The sequence below is a fragment of the Etheostoma cragini genome, chromosome 12 (assembly GCF_013103735.1).
Source record: "Etheostoma cragini isolate CJK2018 chromosome 12, CSU_Ecrag_1.0, whole genome shotgun sequence".
Lineage (NCBI taxonomy): Eukaryota > Metazoa > Chordata > Actinopteri > Perciformes > Percidae > Etheostoma > Etheostoma cragini.
The window spans coordinates 25,857,567-25,880,940 of NC_048418.1; the positions used below are offsets into that span (position 1 = coordinate 25,857,567).

The 23,374-nt window shown below is 41.3% G+C and overlaps 1 protein-coding gene and 2 long non-coding RNA genes across 3 annotated transcripts in view; 2 read left to right on the forward strand and 1 right to left on the reverse strand.

Moving 5' to 3' along the window:
• The first annotated feature begins 259 nt into the window (after window positions 1-259).
• On the forward strand, window positions 260-20,887 carry LOC117954175. Its single transcript, XR_004658769.1, has 3 exons — window positions 260-441; window positions 7,018-7,025; window positions 20,876-20,887. It is a non-coding gene; the product is annotated as an uncharacterized LOC117954175 (long non-coding RNA).
• LOC117954173 (receptor-type tyrosine-protein phosphatase N2-like) overlaps window positions 6,000-23,374 on the reverse strand; it is a 186,361-nt gene continuing 168,986 nt past the window's right edge. Inside the window, exons 20-23 of the mRNA XM_034887740.1 lie at window positions 21,322-21,375; window positions 17,739-17,803; window positions 12,094-12,167; window positions 6,000-9,111 (exon numbers count right to left, since the gene is read on the reverse strand). Of these exons, the coding sequence (XP_034743631.1) occupies window positions 9,040-9,111; window positions 12,094-12,167; window positions 17,739-17,803; window positions 21,322-21,375 (265 nt within the window). The 3' untranslated portion in view covers window positions 6,000-9,039. The remainder of the gene's footprint in view (window positions 9,112-12,093; window positions 12,168-17,738; window positions 17,804-21,321; window positions 21,376-23,374) is intronic.
• Window positions 10,935-18,615, forward strand: LOC117954176. The gene is made up of 3 exons (XR_004658770.1): window positions 10,935-11,089; window positions 14,886-14,888; window positions 18,604-18,615. It is a non-coding gene; the product is annotated as an uncharacterized LOC117954176 (long non-coding RNA).

Sequence of the window (23,374 nt, forward strand, 5' to 3'; positions counted from 1 at the left end):
AGCTTAGTCGGAATCTTTTTCATAATTAGGGCAAAACACAACTTTTCAACATTCAACTGAGACTGCAACCTTTTCCTGTCTTTAATCGAGGGTTACATAAAGATAAAAAAAACAGCTCTGGGACATGGGACGCAAATATATATTATATATACAGTATAGAAAGCTGACGGCCCAATTCTTAAAGGAATAATTACGTATATCAATTTCCTTTCTTGCTAAATGTTGGACCGACCGCCTCCTTGAGCCTACGGTAGCTGAATGGACGAACGTGTCACGTGGGTCTGGCTTCACTGGAAATTCAGATGGTCATGGCAGCTCGTTCAGAATGCAATCTAATATTTTACTAAAATAGTTCACTGAAACGTCTTTCTGGAAACACTTTAAGGAGAAAGAAGCAGTGCCGCTGCTGAATCTGTCTCACTTTCAGATCCACAAAGGTCAGTTGGAAAGATCTTCGACGTCCCTGGCCAGACTGTGGGCCGGCCGCCCGGTTTAGTGTGTCCGTGCCTATAGATGCTTCATCACTCTGGAGCCACTTCACAACACCAAGTAGAATCCAAATGGAGCCTCACATTTACCTTTGATGGGAAGACTCCTGGCTCATTTCTTACATGTAAGTAAAGACGGATTTCTGTAAATGCTGCACTGCACTGAATATCCACACAGTATACAGTAGATGCTTTTAGTCAGAGGGTTGCTGGTTTTACCTACAAAATAAAATTCTGAGAAAAATAAAATCCAGCAGCTAAAGATACATGTATTTCTAAGATGATTCTCATTCCAAACCCGAGCTGAACGTCCTTTATGTCCGCTGAAAACATCATATCTATCACAGTCCCATTCTCCTCCTAATCCTCCCATGTGCACGTCAGTCTGAAAAGGCAGCCGCGAATCATTTGTAATTATGCAAAACAGTCCTTTCTCGTTGCGTGGAGGAAAGCAATTTTTCTATGCAAATGGTTAAATTCCCTGTGAGGGCTGCCATTGGACGCGTGCTCATAAACGTGCTAATGATGAGTGACGGCGGGGGATATTGAGGTCACCACACATGCAACACCGATGAAAATGATCAACTAAAAGCCAGAAGTGTCCTCACAACGGTTGAACTGGGCAGGGGAGACGGGGTGAATTGGCACGCCAGGACTCACAGTGGTCATTGGTAATCCAATTGGACGAGGCATTTATCATGGAAGATCTGAGGGGGGATTTAAATCAAAGAATTTCTTTTTCAATTTTAATAATTTCCTTTCAGGCTCAGTAAAAGCGATAACTGTTAAAAACCTGCAATTAAACCTGGATGTTGTGTCATCATCATCCTCAGGTTGTAACTATTGTTGGAAGTTGGGCTCAAATCACTTAAACTGCCCTAATTCACCTTCATTTTCAAGATTTCACACCAGTGGAACCATCTCCAGACTGTCCCGCTCAGCAGTTTACCCAGGAGAGGAGGCAGAAACCTTGGGTTCAGGGGCATTTACTTCAAGACTGCAGGGCTCAAACTCTGAGGCCAGGCTGGGAAAACAGATTGTATGGTATGCTGCAAACGGCACTCACACGACAGGAGTCGTTCATTCAAATGGAGACAGATATTTAGATATTAGATATCCTGTAGGACAACATGGGGATTGGAGATTCTGTAGGACTATATTGGGATTAGATATTCTGTAGGACTATTTAGGGATTAGATATTATGTAGGACTATTTGGGGATTAGATATTATGTAGGACTGTATGGGGATTAGACATATTATGTAGGACTATATGGGGATTAGGTATTCTGTAGGACTATACCAAAACTACTCTGAGTGCTAGTTTCTACTCCGTGATCTTTTGTGCTGCAACTATCTTCCACCTGAATAAACAAATGATTTTAAAGATTAAATTTTTAGCTCTTACTGATGATATAATATACTTTGTTTTGTATTAAGAATTAGCATTGAACAACCTAAATGAAGTCATTTTTGATTGTCATATTACACTTTCATTCATATTAAGGCTGTGAAATGATGAAAATGCCTTGTGAGCCCTATCAGTTGTGTTTGTGGAGCTTAGTTCCACAATAGTAAACTCAAATATGAAAGACAAGGACAAACTGTCTCTGATAGAAGACAGACAGACAGATAGAGCAAGCTAGTCTTGTTTGGGTTAAACTCAGGGTTAAATTTGGTGAATTGTTTAGCCCCCCCTCCCTGTTTGTTAGCAGGTTTAGCGCGGTACCAGTGCAAGCCTGATGTCTTCATCCTAGCAGGTAAACTGAGCTCACTACAACCAAGGGAAATCATTGTCAACCCGTTTAATGTTTCAAATAACCTAACAGAAGTTATTAAAAACGTTAAGTTTGACAGCATTAAAGGCATCATCATTTTCATAGTCATGATGCACGTACCCATGTTGATAGCGGACTATGTCATCCTCTAAGAGAGGTTTAAAGGCAGCCTAGGTATCTAATTAGTGTCCGGCTCCTGGCACTTAACACTACCTCTTGTGTGTGTGTTTGTGTGTGTGTGTGTGTGTGTGTGTGTGTGCGCATCACTCAGAGTGAAATGCTGACATTTCAGAGATGATGAGCCACGCTGTCTACACCGGCTTCTATTGACCACTCAACAGTCACAGAATCTCCAACTGTGTGTGTACGCTCCTCGCAGACTTGTGTACAAAAGGGGACAAAATAAAACCTGCAGACGTCTCGTTTCGGAACAAAACTCCTGCATCTCCACTCCATGCCATCTGTGAACTGCAATCTTCTCGCTGAAGGAATAACAATGGCCCATTAGCAGCCCGGCAGTGACACAGTGAACAGCTACTCCATGGTTTTCCGAATAACAGCGGCTGATTTTGAACTGCACACAGAGATTACTGCTGACTTTCAGGGATCGTCATTAGCTAGCAGGAAATTAACTGACACTATTTCAGTGAAAGCGTGATGGGGGCTGAGGCCACAACGATATTATGACTGCATGCTCGGACATCTGAATTAGATGTCAAATAAAGTGGACTACGTATGTGAGTCTGGAGGGAAAAAGTTGAGGCAATTATGTTTTTTCTTTCTTTTTCACTTGTATTGAACGTTCTCACAGTCATTTATTTGCTGAATGAGTTTCATGGCCCCTTGCAAACCTGAGAAAATAAACACACACTTTCTCATTTTCAGAAAACTTTTTTCATGCAAAACCGTGTCCAAGTCTGTGTGAATTTGTTTTCTTCAACAGCACTGGCAAGTTACACCACGGTAACAGAACAGATTACCACCTCATCTTCTGCCAAAACCTTCCTGCATCAAGGACCAAAATCGATTGGTTACGTTGTAACTTTGGTTCGCTGAGTGAAGAGACTATCTCTCCACCGTTACTTACTCCATATGTACGAGGATGGTCCCCTTGAGGTCAGGTACACGGATACTTCTTTAAGACACACCGACTTGCCAAGCCACGCCCTATGCTATTTCCTATAAAGCCTCTATGCTGGCATGGGAAAGTTTGATCGGAACTATCTCTGAGCAACCTACAGCTGGAGAGATAGGCTCTTCACTCAGAGAACCAAGAATACAACGCAACTGAGCATTCTCTATTAAATCGATACTCTCTCTGTACCGCTACTATATTATGCAAAAAAAGATATATGACACAACAAAGGAAAGGGAAAAAGCGTAAAAGATAATATACCTTTTTGTACAACAGCTCAGTAAAACTGATTTTGGTTTCAAATGCACAACTTGCACAAAGGCTAAAGGGAAGGTACTCATACTGAAGAGATGATTAGGTAAGTCAGAGAAAAACTGGAGATAACTTCTGGACAGAGAAAGATGTGATTTACAAGATTAACAAAAGAACAAATGAGGCAAAACATCATAAAGTGGGGATTAAAACCAACCTGAGAATCAGTTATGAATGGTGAGCTGAAGCACACACTGGAGATGACAGCTCATGTCTGTCTCACATTTTTATCAAAAGACAAGATATCTCCATGAAATGCACTGTGTACATTTATGTCCCCAGGGGAAGGACCCTTGTTATGTTGGTGACCTTTGACGTTTGCTTTAGCTTCACGTTGTACCTCTAACACTTCTTCTATCTCGGACTGTAATGGAAATTGTAGCTTCTAGGGGCCACTAGAGGAACATTTTGGAATTTGAATTTGTGGATAAACATGTGAGCTGATCAACAATTGCTGTCACTGGACACATCTGAATGGAGGTCTATAGGTTGTGCAGAGTTGCTTGGACATTATTAGTAGAAAGCCATGCTCTTGAATCTGAGACCCAAACTATCTGCATGGCTGCATTGCAGGGTTTAGTCTTTCACCCCAACTTTTATATACCCGTTGAAAAATATTTTGTACATGTCTTCTGATGAAGTCTTTAATGTAGACTTTGTAACCAATTTTATGTGAATCAAATCTAAGGATCCAAACGTTGAGCACATTTGCAGGCTCACACTTCAATGGGTCAGTTTCTAATCCATCCTAGCCTCTCTACAGGTGTAAGAATTGTGGAAAGTTGTGTCTGTGTGCAGCTTGGTGTGAAAATACACTTTAGACTCTCTAAATCTACTCATATGACCCATCAATGAAAAAAGCAGCATCTCACTGAATCGATTTTCCCTACTTCCTACTCTTTAAGTCAACACTGCTGGCCAGCAACACAAGCTTATATACCGAGAGCTTTTCGTCCACAATCAATACCAAAGCTGCTGTTTCACCTGAGTAAGCACTCTAAAAAAGCTATTCATCCACTCTGCTTCATCCAAAATGAAGCCGGTTGAATAATAATGCCAAGCTGATGTCATGCCTGTGTAAAAAGGTAACAAATATAGGCCACAGGAAAGCAGGAAAGCAGGGGTGAGGATCACATATGATCAAACCCTTTTAAAAGCGGGTAAGGGTTAGGGTTAATCACTGGCTTTCGTTTTAGGATTTTGCTATCGTGCTAGCTACTGAATGTTACAGCTTACTGTGACACTCCAATACAAGGGAGCCATCCTTAATGTTAACAGTAAGATATGTGCTTGAACTCCTAAAACAAGTCAAAATGTCCACTGTATAGCAGGCCTATAAGACAAAAACATGACTGAGGCTGCTTGTGGTGCTGAAATCATGACAAAGATAACGTTTTACCTGGCTAAAAAAATCTAGCAACTACAGAGCAACACACAGCAAAATCCCTTTCTTTATCATTGATTTTTCAAAATTGCTTCCTTACATCACTTACCTCATGATTGTCTGTGGCTTAATTTTCCGCATTCTGAGTTAGCAAAGAGAACAAGAAAAGCCTTGTTTAGTGAATGCAACAGGACATGCAATGGAGCCGACAGACCCTGCATTTTAGGAATGCCCCAAAGATCATGGGCAAGGCACAGCCTGTTGTGCTTCTACACATAGAGTTTTGAATTTGGACAGATCATTGCAGATCAAATATTAAATTGTTACCAGTAGCTTAAATTTGGAATAGTGCACGGTACTGATACGTTCCCATTGGTTTTTCTGCTTTGGTCTTGGCTAGTCTATATGCAAATCTTTCTGTGTCTTATTCCAGCAGGTATCATGGCCATTGTGTGGTCATTATATTTTGAAATATTTGGCTTTTTCATTTTTCTTTTTCATTTTCAACTGTGACCCTGAAACCGTGGTTTGTATCAAACCATGAATTCTGTGTGGCCCACCATTAGATCCTCAGTAGAAGTAAAGTGTGAATGTGAGGCACAGTGATGTTGGAGAAGAAGAATACTGTAGGTGTTTTCAGAAAACTTCCACCTTGTCAGTGTAGAATAACAAATTGGGAGACAGTGAAAGTCAATTTGCAACACATCTACTGCAGCATGGCCCTTCGTACCACATCTTACCCAACAACGTTGTGTCTAATTTCAAATGCAGCAGGGTGTTTGGTGCTCTATAAAACATATGTTTCACTGTGCAGCCAGATGGGACAAACAATTGTGTACAATTACGTCCCAAACACAAGTTTTATGAAATAGCAGTTAAAAAGAAAAGAGACAAAACATAATATTCAGGATTGTATTACAATAGTGCATTGACAATGAGACTTTATTCACAAATTGTTTATTCCAATAGAACAAAATACCTTCATTTTTTGGAGGGGGGTTCTGTACATTCTGGTAGTGCAACAGACCAGCCATCTATTAACAGTTGATGGAGTTTGTGAAACACAGAACTTTATTGGGGAAAATGACCAACTAAGCATCCTCACTGCAAATAGAAATACCTATCATGACAAGTTTAGTTTTTACTTACATTAAAAATGGCCGGTATAATTCTACTTCTTTCAATGTAGTTTCAGTTATTCCATACATTACCATAAGGCCGAAACATTGAGATCCCATTCTACATTAAACAAGCTGTTATGAGGAGCGTCTCTTGCAGCATTTTTCCATGGAGTCGATTTCAACAACATACCAGCTTGCTGCAGTGTTACATCATGTTGATACTGCACCACCTTTCATCTTGCGCTAACCCTGATCTGCACAGTCTACAAATTATAATCTTGGCTTTGGCATTATTAAGGTCCTTGGATCTTCTTGTGCAAAACATAGTTTATACAATAATAATAAAGTTATCATTTACTTGTTTGCTTGAAGAAATTTGCTAAGATTGCCTTGAGGCCACAGGACAATACATCACTTTGCTGAATAAATAGCCATGCACTAGAAGCAGAGTGTACGCAAGTTATATTATTGGCGATTGAAATTAGATAGGACAAAGGAAAACAGAATTTTATGGATATAATCTTTACAACTGTTCACTTAGTGACAGACAATTAATGAAATCAAGTTGATTTTACACAAACTAAGAGCTGTTTCCCAAAAGCATCTTCAGATTATGGCGCTTTTAACTTCCACACTTAATGCATTGTGGTCTAGAGTGCCTTGTTGTAAAACTGATAGTCCTCTGGGGACTAAATAAAGTTGAAAGTTGAAACATGTTAGTAGTGAACCAAAATTTGAGCAGTGTTTTCTTAGAACAATAGCTTCTCAGTCAACATGAATTTTATCCCAAAATCCCACAGGTTTATAAGTATATATAGTATTATATATCTTGGCCCACAAACACACAGGTTCATGGGTAAAGCTATCTACCTGCCCAAAACCCAGGGAGTTCTTGATGTTTGAAAAGGCATGACAAACTAAATGGTCTCTGGGTTGATGCTTGTGTTCAACAGGCTACCAGGACTATCCAATATACAGGCACAAACACACACACACACACACACACACACACGTTATATACTGACATCTATGAATGCATGTTGGGGACTTTCAAATGATCTGCTTTCTAGGCAGCCATTGGATTCCATTCATTTCCTACTTTCCCTTTCCAACAAATGTTTAAATGTCAGACTCAAACTTCCAACGTATAATTTGTATAACATATTTGGTTATTGACTGGGTGTAATTTTAAAGTATACTCAGTTTGAAATTGATAGGAGAAAAGATGCAAATCAATCACTGGCATGGTCCTTTATTGTTGCTCATTTCATTTACAACAAAACAAAAACCCAGCAAGTCTCAAGATGCTTTTGGAAAAACCAGCTGACGAGTGTCACAGCAAACTAGTTTTCAATGCAATACACGTTCAGCTACTGTACATGTACAAATCATCCATTAATGCTACATAGAAGAACTGCTATTCAGAAGCAAGACTATCCTCTTTTATCACAAAAGTACTAGCAGAAACACTTTATTTTATGACATATATTATTTCAGCGTCCTGTGGTTCAAAGTGATTATCCAAGTACACAACATTACTGAGGACTCTCACACATGTTTGGACTGAAGGTACACTAACTTCTTGCCCCCAAATTAGACTGCATTTTCTTTAGTCTTTTCAGAGTTTTATTAAGTAGCAGTACAGCAAACCTTTAATCCACAGGATCAAACGCTGGAACATGGCCATGTTAAAATAAAGCGTTACACACCAGGCAAGTTTCCATATGGCTGGACACATTTAAATGTCCATCTACTGAGTTTAAGGCAGACATGACAAGCAACAGTATTGGTTGTCCACGAGTCAGGTTGAAGAAACACAATATTGCTTCTACTAGGATAATGACAATTACACATTGAAAAAAATATATCCATGTTATTTGACCTCAAATCCAGTACCAGCATTTTGTTTCATTTTTCTCACAATAAGAGGAAACTTGCAGATGCTAATTGGAGTTGTCGTACATTTTGGAAACCCTGTCAGATTGGCAGTTTTTTTTAATCACTTACTGTTGAGAAAAGAAACTAAAGCGTACTGCATGGCTCTAGAAATCAGGCACAAATACGATTTTGTGATTTTGTGACAGATATGATAAGCAACATCATACACACACTCAAAACAAAGACTCAAACAGAAACTATGACACATATACTCTTAACAGAACATCTTATTTTGGAAAACACAGGCTTCATTGATGGATTACAATAGAAGGAAGGTCCATCATCTATGTACAGGATTGGATCAGGGTTACCTGACACAATGTTTACTAAGATACTAAGTTAGGTGAAGATGGGAAGAAGTGAATGGGGGGGGGGGGGCGGTGACTGGAAAGAAGCGTTGGTAAAAGGAAAGGAAACAACAGGAGAAAGGACAATGTTAAAATAAGAAAGTGAAGGGAGAGAAAAGGAGGAGACATTTGGAGAAAGGCATGAACAGGATATGGTAAGAGAAGGGAAAAGAGGACAGTTGGGGACAGACATATTGGGAGGACATCCAGGAAGCAAGGAAATAGACAAGATAGGGTGGGTAAAGATAGGAGGACAGGATGGGAGAAGCAACAAGACAATGTGAAATGAGGGGACAAGCAAATGCCCAAAGGAAGAAGAGGAAAAACTGTGATGAAGACTGGGAAAAGAGAAGATAAAATGAGAAAGGATAAGACAAAGGGGAGAATGAGAGGATAAAGGAAGTGATGGAAACAGGGAAACAGGAAGCTGATTTACATGACAAACATTGGGAAGAAATAATAGGGACTGTCCTCTGGATGAGACAGAAGAGGAGGAAGAAGAAGAGAACCGATGTCCATTATAAGAGGGGCTCCTTCCTACTGTGGAAGAGCTTTCAAAATGGCGTTCACTTCCTCCGCAACGGCTGTCAACGCAAACTCAAACTGATCCTGCAGGAGGAAGAAGAGAGAGAAAAACAGAGAGAAAGAAAGTGAACAGTATTGAAATACACATTTAGGAACAAAACTCTGGAAAGCAGAGTGGATTAGTCCCAAGTTTGATTTCAGTGGCACATGCTGCCAGAGAGCCCTTTGGAAGAGATGATGAACCTGGAGTTCGCAAAGTCCTACAAAGTCCTTCTTTAGCTACCAACTCTACTGTAGTGGAGGCAGGGGTGGGCTAAAGGTTAGAGAAGAGATTCCCCAGACCGACAGAATCAAATCTGGGTGGGGAAAGTGAAAGAGCAGCACTTGTCCTCATTACTACCACTGGGGTGCCCTTGAGCAAGGCCCTTGACCTCTGTTCAGTGGCAGCAGATCACACTGTGGTTGGACCGGCAGCTTCCAGCTATCAATGTGGAACTGTGTGAATGTGATCAGGGCATTCCCTCTCGGTGAACCTCCCCTGAATAACTAAAGGTTAAATAAATAGTTTCAGTTTAATTTGCTCACGACAATCTCTTTAAACTGTGTCCACCTATCCAGATGAGAGAAGCTCTGATTTGCTAAAAGATGTCAGTCCAAAACCACTAGTCTGCCTTCAGTCCTCAGGCTGTTCTCCCTTATTTCTCAGCCAGGTCCCACAACATGCAGGCGGTCCTGTGACTGAGACGGAGATTCAGGTTACGACTGCAGACGCTATCCAAGGCTGAAAACACTACACCAACCTCCTCTGCATGGCATCACAGCCTTCTGCAAAAAAACAAACGGAACAAATCCCCACCATTCAAAGTTTAGGCAGCAAAGAACAGTGTTCTCTCTACAGCCGCATCTACACTTTTGCAATTTGGCACTTAGAAACCTTATTTGAAATATTAGGGAGTCATATTTAGTCTTGACTTACACATTTAGTTCACTGTATTATTTACAGGAAGAGGGAGATAAACAACATCTTCCCTCATTAAATCGGAAATGAAATCCGATTCTTGGAGACTGGGACTCCTGACCACGGGGGGAATCAATGTGGAAGCACCACAGTGAGAGCACCGTGACAGCCATTAGCTCAGGATACATGGTTTAATAAAGCCTGGATCAATACCACACATGTTTTACACATTTCCTGGCTTTTCCTCTCTAATAACGTTTCCAGATCAGCTGGTGATTGAAGTTTCTAGACCGGCCTGGCTTTAACCAGCATGCAGAGTGACAAGCAGTGACTCAGGAAAAGCTCTGACATTGGGAAGGGTGATGTACAGTACTAGCATGGGAGCAGGCTTTAATACAGATTATCACCACCCGTTTGATTTCTATACATATTTCTCTGTAATCTGGGCAGCCCTGACTATAATCCCTGTTCATTCACCTTTCAGAAATTGATCAATGACCTGGCATGATGTGGAGGAATAAGTCCTAAAAAAAATTGTAACACCTCTCACAACAGGCCCCGAAGAATACCAGCCACCGAGAAACATTCATATGAAAGTAAGTTTTAATGGAGCTATGATTTATTGTTAAAGAGGCCGCGCTGTGACGTGGACGTCGCAGGTTTGACCGTAAACAAATAAGGGTCCTATGTTGCAACCAGGGCCGCGCAAAGCCCGACGCCAAGTGTCTTTGCTAATTTAAGACCGACGCTGTTGTTAATTTCCCGTCCAGTGCCCACGTCGTTTGAATGGCAAATGCACCTGTGCCCATCTGTGCACCCATGGGTGGGTTAGGGTTAGGGTTAAGAGTTATCTCAAGACACTATACAGATAGACCACACTCCAGAATTTACAAGAACCCAACAGTTCTAGTAGTTTCCTCCAGAGCAAGCAACAGTGCGACATGATATGATCTGTTTGCATGCTTTCACTTCACACATAAGCAGATCAATTTCTTCTCCTGCGAATCTGTCCTTCCTACTCAGCAAATCCTCCATCATAAGAGCACTGCTCCAAGGTCCAAACGCCCCTGGCTGTTACAGGGAATGGGAGAGGACCTCTGATTGGTGGATTCCTTGTTACACCCAGATCACACCTCTGATTAATCAAGACACTAAGTACAACCTTTTTGAACCACGCTCTCTGTTGATGAAGGTGTATTAGGTTACACTGGAGTTGTTCCACTGACGTGATGACGTGCCATTAATCGCTGGTTTTCTCTTTGTCTCCTAAAGTTTGATGCCACCTTGGTTGTCAGATAAGTGACCAAACTTGTTTTTCTGTCTATTCATTTGTTGGATTTGCTTAAATTGACCTTTACTTACAGAATGCCGTTTTCATCTGTGATGGGGAAGTTAGTGATGCAGCCTGTAGTGTGCTTTCAGTAGACCAGTAACTATGATGTAACAACTCTCAGGTTTGTGCATTCACTATGGAACGAGAGGTGGGAGTGGACTAGCTTACAATAGCACTGGGACACAGCTAGCCAGGCTCTGTTCCAAAATATGCCTACCAACACCTCTAAAGATGACTAATCATCATGTTGTAGCTTATGTTAAATACACTAGCTTGTTGTATCTTTAAGAGCCTGAAGCACTGAATGAAACGTAATGTTCATGCCAGAAATTGTTGATGGTATACTTTATATAAATGTTAAATGTGCAGTCACTGACACAAATATTCTCTAATATCCATCCATCATGCGCTGTGGTAAAATCTCTGACCTATGCTATCATTTCAATTCAATTCAATTTAATTCAATATTATTTATAGTATAAATTCATAACAAGAGTTATCTGAAGACACTTTACAGATAGAGGAGGTCTAGACCACACTACAGAATTTACAAGGACCCGAAAGTTCTAGTAGTTTCCTCCAGAGCAGCAACAGGGCGACAGTGGCGAGGAAATCTAGTTTGAGGACTGGGATTGTGTGTTGATCAATGAATCACATACTAACACATTAAATGTTAAATAATTACATTTGTTATCATGTACGGCCTCCCTGCCACAAGCACATTTCCTGCATTAACAGATTCAGGTGTGTGTGTGTGTGTGTGTGTGTGTGTTACCTTGGTCTGAACCATTCCTGGCCTCTGGTCCCGCAGGTGCTCCAGAGTCGCTGCAATGTCAATCTCCTTGGCACCTGTCTCACACACACACACACACACACACACACACACACACACACACACACACACACACACACACAAAGAAACAAAGAAAAAGACACACATATTAAATGCTGTTGGATTGTGTTCATGGCACCGAAAAGACAATCCAGCTAACATTTGTCAATCTGGTGTTTTATATCACTCCCTTTAGAAAAGCAAAAGGCAATTACACTCATCCTCTTTGCAGAAACACACACACACAAACACAAACACACACACACACACAGCTAGGTGATGTTTTGTTGCCGGGATGAAGAAAGATAAAGATCCAAACACACACGTCAGCCTTGGTCTTATAAGAAACGGAGCCGATCTTAAAGCTCCTCGTTGACCTGTGCAGTCGTCCCGTAGCCTTGGAGCACATGCTGGTTTCCCTCCAGAGCTCTGTCAGCCTCTGCCAAAGTCTGACATGCCTGTGTGAGTTTGTGTGTGAGTTGTTCACTTGTGTCTGGACGGGCTCAAGCTGCAGTTATTTAATTGCATGGACTGTGATTTTACCCGTTTGACAAGACTGAAGTTCCTCCCCTCTTTTTAGTATTCCTAAACGAGCTCAGGTAATTAAGTAAAATCACCTGGGCCTAATGGAGAGCAGGTGTGCTAATGGATTGGCCTGTAAAAAGGGAGACAGAGCAAACCACAGGGACAGAGAGAACAGCCGAACAGAACGGGAGAGCACGGGGCGGAGCACGAGGGGAAAACGGTAGCGAAGACGTGCCCGAGTAAACGGACACGGAGAAGGCGGGAAGATGTGAGAGAGAAATGAGACGGAGAACCGGCGACGGAGGTGGCAGCGACGGTATGTGGTGCTACGGGACGGAAAGCCGAGAGAGAAGATGTGACGTCGATGAGTGGTCGGAGCGCTGGACCAGCCCGTGCGCTGACGGAGGCTCGGGCCGTGTCTAGGCGGAAGTGACGGGTGATGCCGAGAATGGAGCAAGGGAAACGGAGGCCGAAGAACCGAAGCGGGTAAACTAAAGAACGAATGACACTGAGGAGTCAAGCGGGGGAGAGCGGAGTGGAACAGAGCAGAGCAGAGGAGAGATCGACGGACATGGAGGACAGTGGTAGCCGAAACGAAACGGTAGGCTGGAGAAGAGCCGACGAGACGAAAAAAAACCGAAGTGCGTTTGGACTCGGGGTGGTGCAGACTGGATTACGTCCTTAGAACCCGACGAAGAGGGGGACTGCAGCCACCATTGAGAGCTCTCTCCCTGTTTCCTTCCCAGCGTCAGCCAGGTGGGAACGCAACGTGCAACACGCAACGCGCAACACGCAACGTGGCCCAGTGAAAGGAAGACCCTACGGCTGTCCTTACAATAAGCACCACCACGTACTGTAAAGAACACTGAGCATGATTGACAAAGACTTTACTCTTAAAACATTTAGCTCTTAGTAATTAGTTTTATTGTTGTTTAGTTTGAGTTGTTTTTAACACTCTTTTAACAGGGGTTTTAGAAATAAAGTATTAATGCTGTAAGTTGCTTGGTCTGTGTCCAGTGTTTGTCAGTGGAATGAAGAAATTCAATTGCTGGCCTTTGAGGGAGGGAGAGTGACATATATGCTGACAGATCTCCAAACAGCAAGTATTGCATGTTTGACACAAGATATTTCTGCTGTCATCAACGGTACTTTCCCATCTTACTGTAACATATTTTGTCTCAGTATGTTTAATCCTTACACAACATGTGTGCTAAGAGGTTTTTCTGTAACAATGGAGCAAAAGCTGTTAAATAGTTATTAAGTCCATTTCTGTCTTTAAGTATGACATCTGGGTCAGGCTCTTTAAGGAGTGAAAGGAGTACACACTTGGGAATAAAAGAAAGAATACATTGCAAAGCCTAATGTATTCAAGTAGTATCAACAAATAGTCCTGAGGTTTTAGGCTCTTAATGCGCTTGGATGAAAAATAATACATTTTGATATTAATGTGGCTTTCTTTTAGTTAACAGCATTTCTTAGATTACAAATATCTCCTGGCAGGCAAATAAAGTTAAAACACACATTGAGCTTATAATGGGCTTATGTCATCTCTTAATGTCATAAGAGCATAACTAACAGCTTCAGGTACACAACCATTGGCTGAATGAGGAGCAGAAAGACCATTTGAAAAGATAAGAACAATCTGGAGACTGGCAGAGCAAGTAGACGAGAGGAAGAAAGGTAGGAGCAACAATACAATTCACAAAGAACAAGAGCAAGAAAAAAAAAAAAATTGTTTCCTCTCCTTCTCCTCCTCATCCTGCTCTTCCTCTATCCAAATTCTGAATTCTCTTTCCTTCTTACTTGTTGTGAACATTTCTTGTTCTTGCCGTCATGAAGAGGACCATGAACGGTGGGAGAGCTGCTCATTCACACAATTTTCTTAGTTGGTTTCACAGGTTTTGTGAGCTTTTTCTTTCTTTTTACAACACAATAGACGCCCTTCAGCAAGGAAAGCTGCAACCCACTACTCTCTGCTTTAGATTTGTTGGGGGGGGTGGGTGTCTTAACAAGCCGAGGGCTATTTTGCAGGTTCTGATAAACCTCAAAATGGATGGTGTTTAAAAAAAAAAGCTTTATTCAAGCTCTCCATTTTGCAAAACTCTCCTTGAAGGAGACGGTGGAGGCTTGAAAAAAGGAGGAAATTTATAAAAATCCCCAACCTCGTTTCTAACTTTCCTGCTCTGCAAGACCCTCCCTTCTGGGTAGAGGTTGTGGATTGAGGAGGGTGGGAGGGGGCACTATAGAAGAGGAAAAGGAGAAAGGAAAAACAAAAAAAGAAAGACAGGGCCCTTGAGGAGGCAGCAAAAGACCCCCAAAAGCCCAAGCCAAGGACCGGGCTTACCATCTGGACCTGGGGGAAAAAAGCGCGAGAAAAAAACAGAGGGATGCTGAAAAGCTCTCTGGCATTTGATGGGTTTCATTTGATTCTTAAGATGAAGAGAAGGGTGGCGGGTGGAGTGGTGGGTGCATTAGAGAGAGGAGGGGGATGAGGGAGCCCTTTGGAAAAGAACAAGGGAAAACTAAACGTGAGAACCACAGCAACACCTCCTCAACCCTGCAACACCGCCATAATTCTCAGACAAATTCACAATTCATTCCTGAGAAAAAGAGTGGTTAGGAGGGGGGGCGGGGGAGAAAAGAAGAGAAGGCGGTGGAACGTGTCTTTGATCAGGATGGAGGAAGCCTGCAAACCTGGGGGCCTCTAGCTTCTCAGGATGGACAAAAACCTCTAAAACAAAGGGGGGTGGGGTGGGGGGTATTGTAGAGCTGAGAGCAGAGATGTAGGGGAGGGGAATGCAACCTTTTTCTGAGGATTCAGAGGTCTAATTCTACATGATATACACTCAACAGAGAAAGAGGTACTTTTTGGTTATCCCCGGATGCTAACCCGCATTTTAACAGTATTATAGTGTTCAGTTTACTCATCTCTCCGCAGGACGGAGCCCACAGTAGGAGAAAGTAACCCTGATAATGTCGAGGAACTAAAAGTCAGGGTTTTGGACATTTATTAGAAGACGTCCTTTGAGTTAAAAGAAGCATTATCAGCATAATTAGCAGAGTGTTACATTATTCCATATGATGCTGAATCTGTGAGGACAGCACCTATACTGGCAGGGATTGGCTGACAAACAAAACCTTTTGAAAGATTCATATACATATAACCATATGGTGCATATAACCATATGGTACAAATAACCATATGTAATGGATCTTTCAAGATATGTGAGATATAAGCCTTTAAGAGTTGAAAAACAGCCACTCTGTAGTTGTTAAGTGTCAAAAACCTATCTCTGACTTATATTAATGCTATGAGGGTGAGCAGCCTTTGAATGTTGCACGAGGTCATGCTGGAGCTAATCTGTAGACTATTAAGTGTTGGGTAGTTTGTCAAATAATCATCTTTTTTTAAAAGATGACTATACATTTTGTAAGTACAATATTGATCGACAAAGTACTAAAACTACAGTTGTCAAAGATAAAGCGTCACGTCCCTCTAGGGGTCATCCTGCACTTTGGGGCTTATGGAAAATCAATTTAAAACAAACTAGACATCGTAATATAACGTTGGCAACTTCAATACACAATACAGCCAGAGTCACTATTAAATTGTACAGTAGTTTTAAAAAATGGACACACACACACACACACACACACACATACATACACACACACACAAACGCTACTTCATATGGATTTTAGGGAAAACTACGTCACTACCTGTCCTTCTTAAAGTATTTAATCTTTATTTAGAAAAAGTGAGCTGCTCTCCAGACCTTTAACATAAATAGAAAAAAATCAATTCAAAAAGTGTCTTGTAATGTGAATGGAAGCCCACACTTCATAAGTTACTCGAGACACAGCCTCTGTGTTGTTTTTGGAGAGGTTATTCTAGTGAGACTAGAGAAGAATTAGGTGATGTACTAAGGAAGGGTTCTCTGGGAATGTATGTACCTGATCCCATAAACAGAGGAAATGAGAAAAATTATAATAAAATTATTAAATTAATTTAATGTCAGTACATTTTCAGTCATCTGCACATTACTTACTGTGTTTATTATATAATGCTTTCATCACCAAGCACTTCTAAAGTGTGAATGCAGTGGCTGGGGTCCTGAGTTCCACTCTGGTTGATTAAAGCCTTCAAACACAGGAACATAGTTTTCGCCAAAACCTTCTCTTTTCCATCAATGATTCCAGCTGTTGTTCTTTCCTTCCTATGTCTCTCTTTTAATCTCGTCACATGGACGTCCCATTGTTCTTTCTTTGGAGCTAGACTGTGTTTTATGAGCACGGAAGGAGCAGAGAGGGTGTCCCTGCAGTATGGTGTCAAAGCAGCAGAGCATTCACCGAGATAATTAAACAGATATAGATTTGCTGTAATTAAGCAGCAACTATACTCAGCGTTAGTTTCCTCTGGGTCAGGGGAAACAGTGATTAAGTTATGTCAGTGGAAATGTTTTTTTTTTCCTAATCACGGTAATTACCTAAATATCTTTCTTTCTTTGTAACTTTTTGTTTTGATAATTGTGGTGTAATGTTTTTTTCAATGTGCTGTTTTATATGCAAGGTTGCTAATGTTGACTAGCTAGGGCTCGTTCCAACCCCCCCGCCCCCCCCGCCCTCACCGCCGCCTCGCTGCTTCAGAGCAGAGCAGTGAAAGGACGCAATCTGACTTCATGTCTCATTCACCAGTAGGAAAACACCTAATATTACCATAAATTAAACATGACTACTGTTAGCAATGTGACAAAGACGTGCACAGACGATGAGCTCAGGCTCGTGCAGGGGAATGGTTGAGTATGCACAGCGGAGCAAGGAGCCATTTCATTGGTTCTTTCCCGAGCGGACCGAGATGCAGTGATTGGTGGATTACAGCAGCTTCAGATTTTCACAGCACATAACGTATTTATTGCTGCTGAGTGTAAAGACCATTTTAAACAATATCTAAAAAGTGTATGTTGGTTCAGTAAATGGGGGGTAGGAGGGTAGTGGGGGACTATTAGCCATGGTTATGCCTCTCCACATAGCGTGTGTGTGTGTGTGGGGGGGGCGACACCCACCTTTAGCCATCTTGTTGAGGACCATGTCAATCAGGATGTAGGTCCCACTTCTTCCTGCGCCATCACTGCATGGGTATGCGAGAGACCAAGACACAGAATGGGGTGGGAGGGGAGAGAAAGAGAGACAGAGAGAGAGAGAGACAGAGAGAAGGAAAGACAGAGACATATTAATTAAATCAAGCAGTTTCTTGGATTGTTACTTGTCTTCAGTTAATGTCGGGAGACGTAACCTGACTCCAGTGTGAAGCAGTCAGAGAGATTTAATATGTTAAGATTTGTCCGTCTTCATATGCAAGGGGATCAACAACTTCTAAGGCCTATAATTATAAAACAGAAACACTGAAATGGGTTTTATTTGTGTAGTAACATCAACATATAAACAGCGTAACCGCAACGTTACATTTAGTTTGACCCAGACATTAATGCTTGTTCTTTACAAAAATATCGGAAAGTTACGACGCATCCCATTTCAAGCGTTGAAATTTGGTGACTGCACCTCTACTAGTCTATTTCATGGGCTGCTGTGTGTGTGTGTGTGTCAGCAGAAGCCTGAGGGCTGTAAGTAAACACTGCCTTCTCTAACTCTATTTAAAATGAGAGGCAGACAGAGCGATGTAAAAGTAAAACAAGAAAGAGACATAAAGGATTGAAAACTGATTTAAATAAGGGGTAGAAAGCCGGAGAGAAAGAAAAGAAGTTCTCTGAATGCCGTGTGATTATAACGTTTCTGCATCTGCTCTCAGCTGTTCGCACACTTGTCATCCTGATTGCTTCACTTTTCTCTCTGTATACATTAGGGTGATAAATGGCAGTGCACAGTTGGCTGTGACAAACTCATTTTAAAGCTCTGAGTGAAAGTCTGCAGGATGAATGGGAGTTTCTCCATTCTTTTATTACTACGGCCTCACACATGATCGACTGGTTTGTTTTGGAATGAGCATTAGAAAAGCAACAAGGCATCACAAAAAGATTCAAAGGTCTTAATAAGCTCCTAACCACAACTAAATGTTGGACTCCTAATTAAACAAAGCGGAACATTTTCAAATGATGAAAATGTGTAAAAGCCATTTAAATGAAGTAGGTTCCTTGCTTTTTATTACTCCGAAAAAAGACAACAGAGAAGCTGCTTTGCAGCCGTTTCATTATGGGTTTGGATACATTTGTAGTTCTTTCAAACTAATTTAACATTGGCTCTCAGACATTCCTGAGTAGTTCAACTTGGAGTTACCACTGGGAGACTGGTGTGGTGGAAGTTTCTTTACAGCAGGAGGGGTTTTTCAAAATCGACTGAGTGGAACAAATAAACACGGATGAGAATAAACCAGGTTTGGTCTTTGTGTATTTAGTATACTTGGAAGTATAGGAAGAACAGTTTCACAAAGTACAGGAGGGAAATGTGGAAGTGTCTCTCTTCCTCGAAGTAAAGAAAGCCCTCGGCTTATCTTCTCCCCTCAAGGTATAGGGACACCTCTTTGGGTAACATGCCTCAGCATAGAAAAGAGTTCATCTAATCACCAGTAGACAACCTGGAGACCTTTAGACCTCTTTCCCTTCTCCACACCATTCCTTTGAGGTTACGAAAAACAGTTTATCTCAGCTGCCAGGGGAACCAGCCCAGTGTCCCTGCAGTGGTGAAATGGTCACGTTATTTCATCTACTGATTCGTATACAGGTCATGATAAGGGTGTTATTTTAGTGTCTTGATTACAAATTTTGACTTAATGCATTTCAAAGGGAAGCCTATTTTGTGTTGACAAAATGATTACGATAGTGAGTGTTATTGAAAAGCTTAAAATCTGCGCAGGGAGGTTGGTCAAACAACACAGGACTTTCCCCCCGGTGACCGGGGAGCAAGTCCCGCATGTTGCATGCGTTGAGACTTCGGACAGTGTCCCTGTGCGAGTTGTTGTCACCGTCCCGTGTGTGGTGTTAGATTTCCCTGTTGTTGCGTCCCCCAGAGACTTTGGACAGTGTCCCGGTGCGAGTTGTTGCCACCGTCCCGTGTGTGGCGTTAGATTTCCCTGTTGTAGCGTCCCCCAGAGACTTTGGACAGTGTCCTGGTGCGAGTTGTTGTCACCGTCCCGTGTGTGGCGTTTAATTTCCCCATAGTTCCATCCCCTAGAGCAGCCCAGTGTCATGGCAGTTCATGAAATACTCATATTCAAAAATCGTGACAGGTACACGGTATAAACAGCTAGGCATTACAGGAGGAAAATAAGAGAATTGGGGGGGAATTGTGAAGTTTAAATGAGATGGGTTCTTTACACGGTTGGTGCATACATTGCTAGTACAGTTAGAGGTACATGCTTATACTATTAGGTTGCTACTGTACATGTCCTGTACATATCCTACCACAGGCAATAAAACCCTTCAACACGTCATCCCTGGGTGCTAGATGAGACTCTGAGACACCACAATATTGAAGTAAGGGCAACCGGCCCGATTGGTTCATTTACATTTTAGCATACTTAAACAGTTGCACATTTTGTTTTTCCCATCTTGTATATATTTAAATATTTGTTCTTATATTCTTATATTTTATGCTTATATTTTGTTATTATTATTATTATTATTATTATTATTATTATTATTATTATTATTATTATTTTGTGTATATTGTATGTATGTATATTTTGTGTGCTGCTGTAACACTGTAATTTCCCATTTTTGGGGATCAATAAATATCTATCTATCTATCTATCTATCTATCTATCTATCTATCTATCTATCTATCTATCTATCTATCTATGTAGTGAATAATCACAGACTGCAAAGATGCTTACTATTGTTTGCTTCATGTCAAACGGAAGACACTTTAACAGTAATGTTAAAAATAAGTAATGTTCTGAAGGCCACAATCACACTTACTGCAACCTGCTCCATAAAGACACGTTTTCTATTCTGGTAAGACTGGCAATTTAGCTGAGAAATGTACAGTTTCATCATCCTGAAAGAGCCATTACACTATATTAAATAATAGATCGCTTAGTGGAGGAGCGAGTAGACAGACAGTCTAACATAATCTGTTAAGGAAGATATATTTATTTTTCTCTAATCCAATCATAGCAGGATGTTTTCACAAAACTGGCAGGTTTTTCTGTTAAATACAGAATTAATGATGGCTTATTGGTTTGGAGTAATTTCCTCAGGTGGTGGGGAGGCCAGCTGCCAACACTGCCTACTTCTACACCCTTCTTCTGCTCTTACCTGCTGGCTCCAAACAACACAGTGCAAAATGAAAGGGCCTCCAATTAAAAGTTACCCTTCTCCATGGACAGTTTGTCTAATTAAAACTCAACTTTGTGGGTAATTTCACATGTAAAAACCGTTGTCGTCCTCCACATTGTGACAAGTGACCTGAGAAATGAAATGGTGGCGTGGCCTGGTTAACAGAAACCACAGAACCTTCAAAGCATCCAGGCATTTATCAGAAACAGGGCTGTTTATCTGCTTGTGTGCTCATTAACAACATCAAAATCACATGTCAGTCACAACAAATATGTATAACCCTAAATGTAAGTGAGAACTATTTGAACAAATGAAAAAGAGAAAAATAAACGGCTTCAGTGGTTATAATACTTGCCTGCAGTGGACTATGATAGGACATGAGCGTCCCCGGTAGCACTTGTTAACTTTTCTGTAAGAAAAACAGAACAGAAGGATGAGGTTGTTATTAACATCACAGGTACATACACACACTAAACATCCAACATCTGCAGTCACCTGAGACTGTGAAAGATTAGGAAAGCACCTTCTTTCTGTTTGGGGCTGAAGAGAACAGCACTATTGGTCCCAGGAAAATACTACTTGTTATACTTGTTACTTTAACTTTATGTGAACTGGACTGATGGAAGCAACAGCTTGCCAAAAATTAAGTCAGAGAGTTTGTATCACTAGTGCTCATGTTTTTATATTTCTTAACAAAAAAAACATGAAATGTCTCTTTAAAGAATGAAAAGCTTTGCTTTAATTTTAATTTAAAACCTATGAGATATAGCTGCATTCATATGTCTTTTATACATGTACAGTATGACGATGCCTCAACGTATCACAACTACACTATGTACAAGTAGAACGGGCTGCTACAGTGTCGTTACATTCATCCCCGGCTGCAATGACAGTGCAGAGACTCTGAGTACGCAGGTGCAGAAGACCTGGAAATAGTGACCAATCAGAGCACATTCTGCTTTTTTAGAGGGTGGGCTGAAAGAGATGGGGCTGTGGCTCAGACAGAGCAGTTGTACACCAATCTGAAGGTTGGTGGTTCAATCCCTGGCCCTGCAGTCAGTTGCCTTTAATCAAGAGAAAAACCTACTGTTATGTATTAGAAAAACCAAACAGAATGTTAGGATTTCAGGAATTTCGGGGACTAACTACTTTCGAGCTAGATTGATAATTTTTGCATTTTTGGCAGCAGATGGTGAAAGCGTTTCCTGAGGCCAAGAGATGAACACATAAGCAGGAGCATTAATAAAACTGAAGAAAAGAAGTCCTTCCACCTAAAAACTCCACCCACCAAAATTCAAAAGTCTGAGATCGCTGCAGACAATTAAATGTGATTACCATGGAAACAGACAAGGTGTGTGGGATTCAAAGGAAATGCCCCGTAAGAGAGATTCAAGCTTCACCAAGAGAGACAGAAAAAGAGCCAGACAGAGAGACAAAAGAGAGAAGCCAATAGATGGGATGGATGGAGACGGAGGTTGAGAAAAAGAGAGAGAGATACGAGAATGTGGGTCCACACTGATGATTGCAGGTCATATAAAGACCTAAATCAGGGGACCATTTCAATAAAATTTGCAACATGCAAGCAACAATCTGCAATTTGAGATCTATTTCTCTCCTGTTCATTCTGACGTTTTCACTCATCGACATGAATGCCATATTTTCAGACCAAACAACAGGTGAGAAGCCTATAGGGCTGGAAAATGTATCTGCATTTCATTTATCATTTGTCATGTATTAAACACAACACCGTCACCATTGGCGATCTCCATCATCACCTACATGGTTTTATACAGCTAAACTCATTCATTTCTGTACATGTACTTTTGTTACTTTGTTTAACAACTGAACAAGTACAAAGTAATTCCATGGGCCATACATACTGTACATCTGTTTACCTTATAATTAATTGAATAATCAGTGATCAAGATTCAAGTGATTTGATGCCTGTAGCGAACAGCAAACTGGTCTTACAGACACACGATGTAATCATACGCTCGCTACAAACTTTTTTATTTTCATTTCACCATTTACTTAAAGCTTTTCAGGGGCCAAAAACAGCAGCTGAGTGTGGACGGAGGGCCAAAACGGAAAGAAGAACAGGCGTTGTTTTAATGTCTTCAAAGGAGAAGTCAGAAATCATTTAGAGGGATAAATAGAAGGACACATGAGAGAGGAAGAGACACATAGAGGGTGGTAGATAGAAAGTTAAAAGTCAGAGAGGATGGAAGACGTGGTGAGGGAGGAGGAGGTGGGAGGAGATCGGAAGCAGTTGAGCAAACCATGAGCAAGCAAAAAGGGGAGAGTTCATCTCAGTTCACCGGGCACAGCGAGGAGAGAGATGAAGGAGGGAGGAAGAAAGCGAGCAGAAGACGTGAAAACACAGGAGTTTAAAGCAAAGGGGGGGGGGG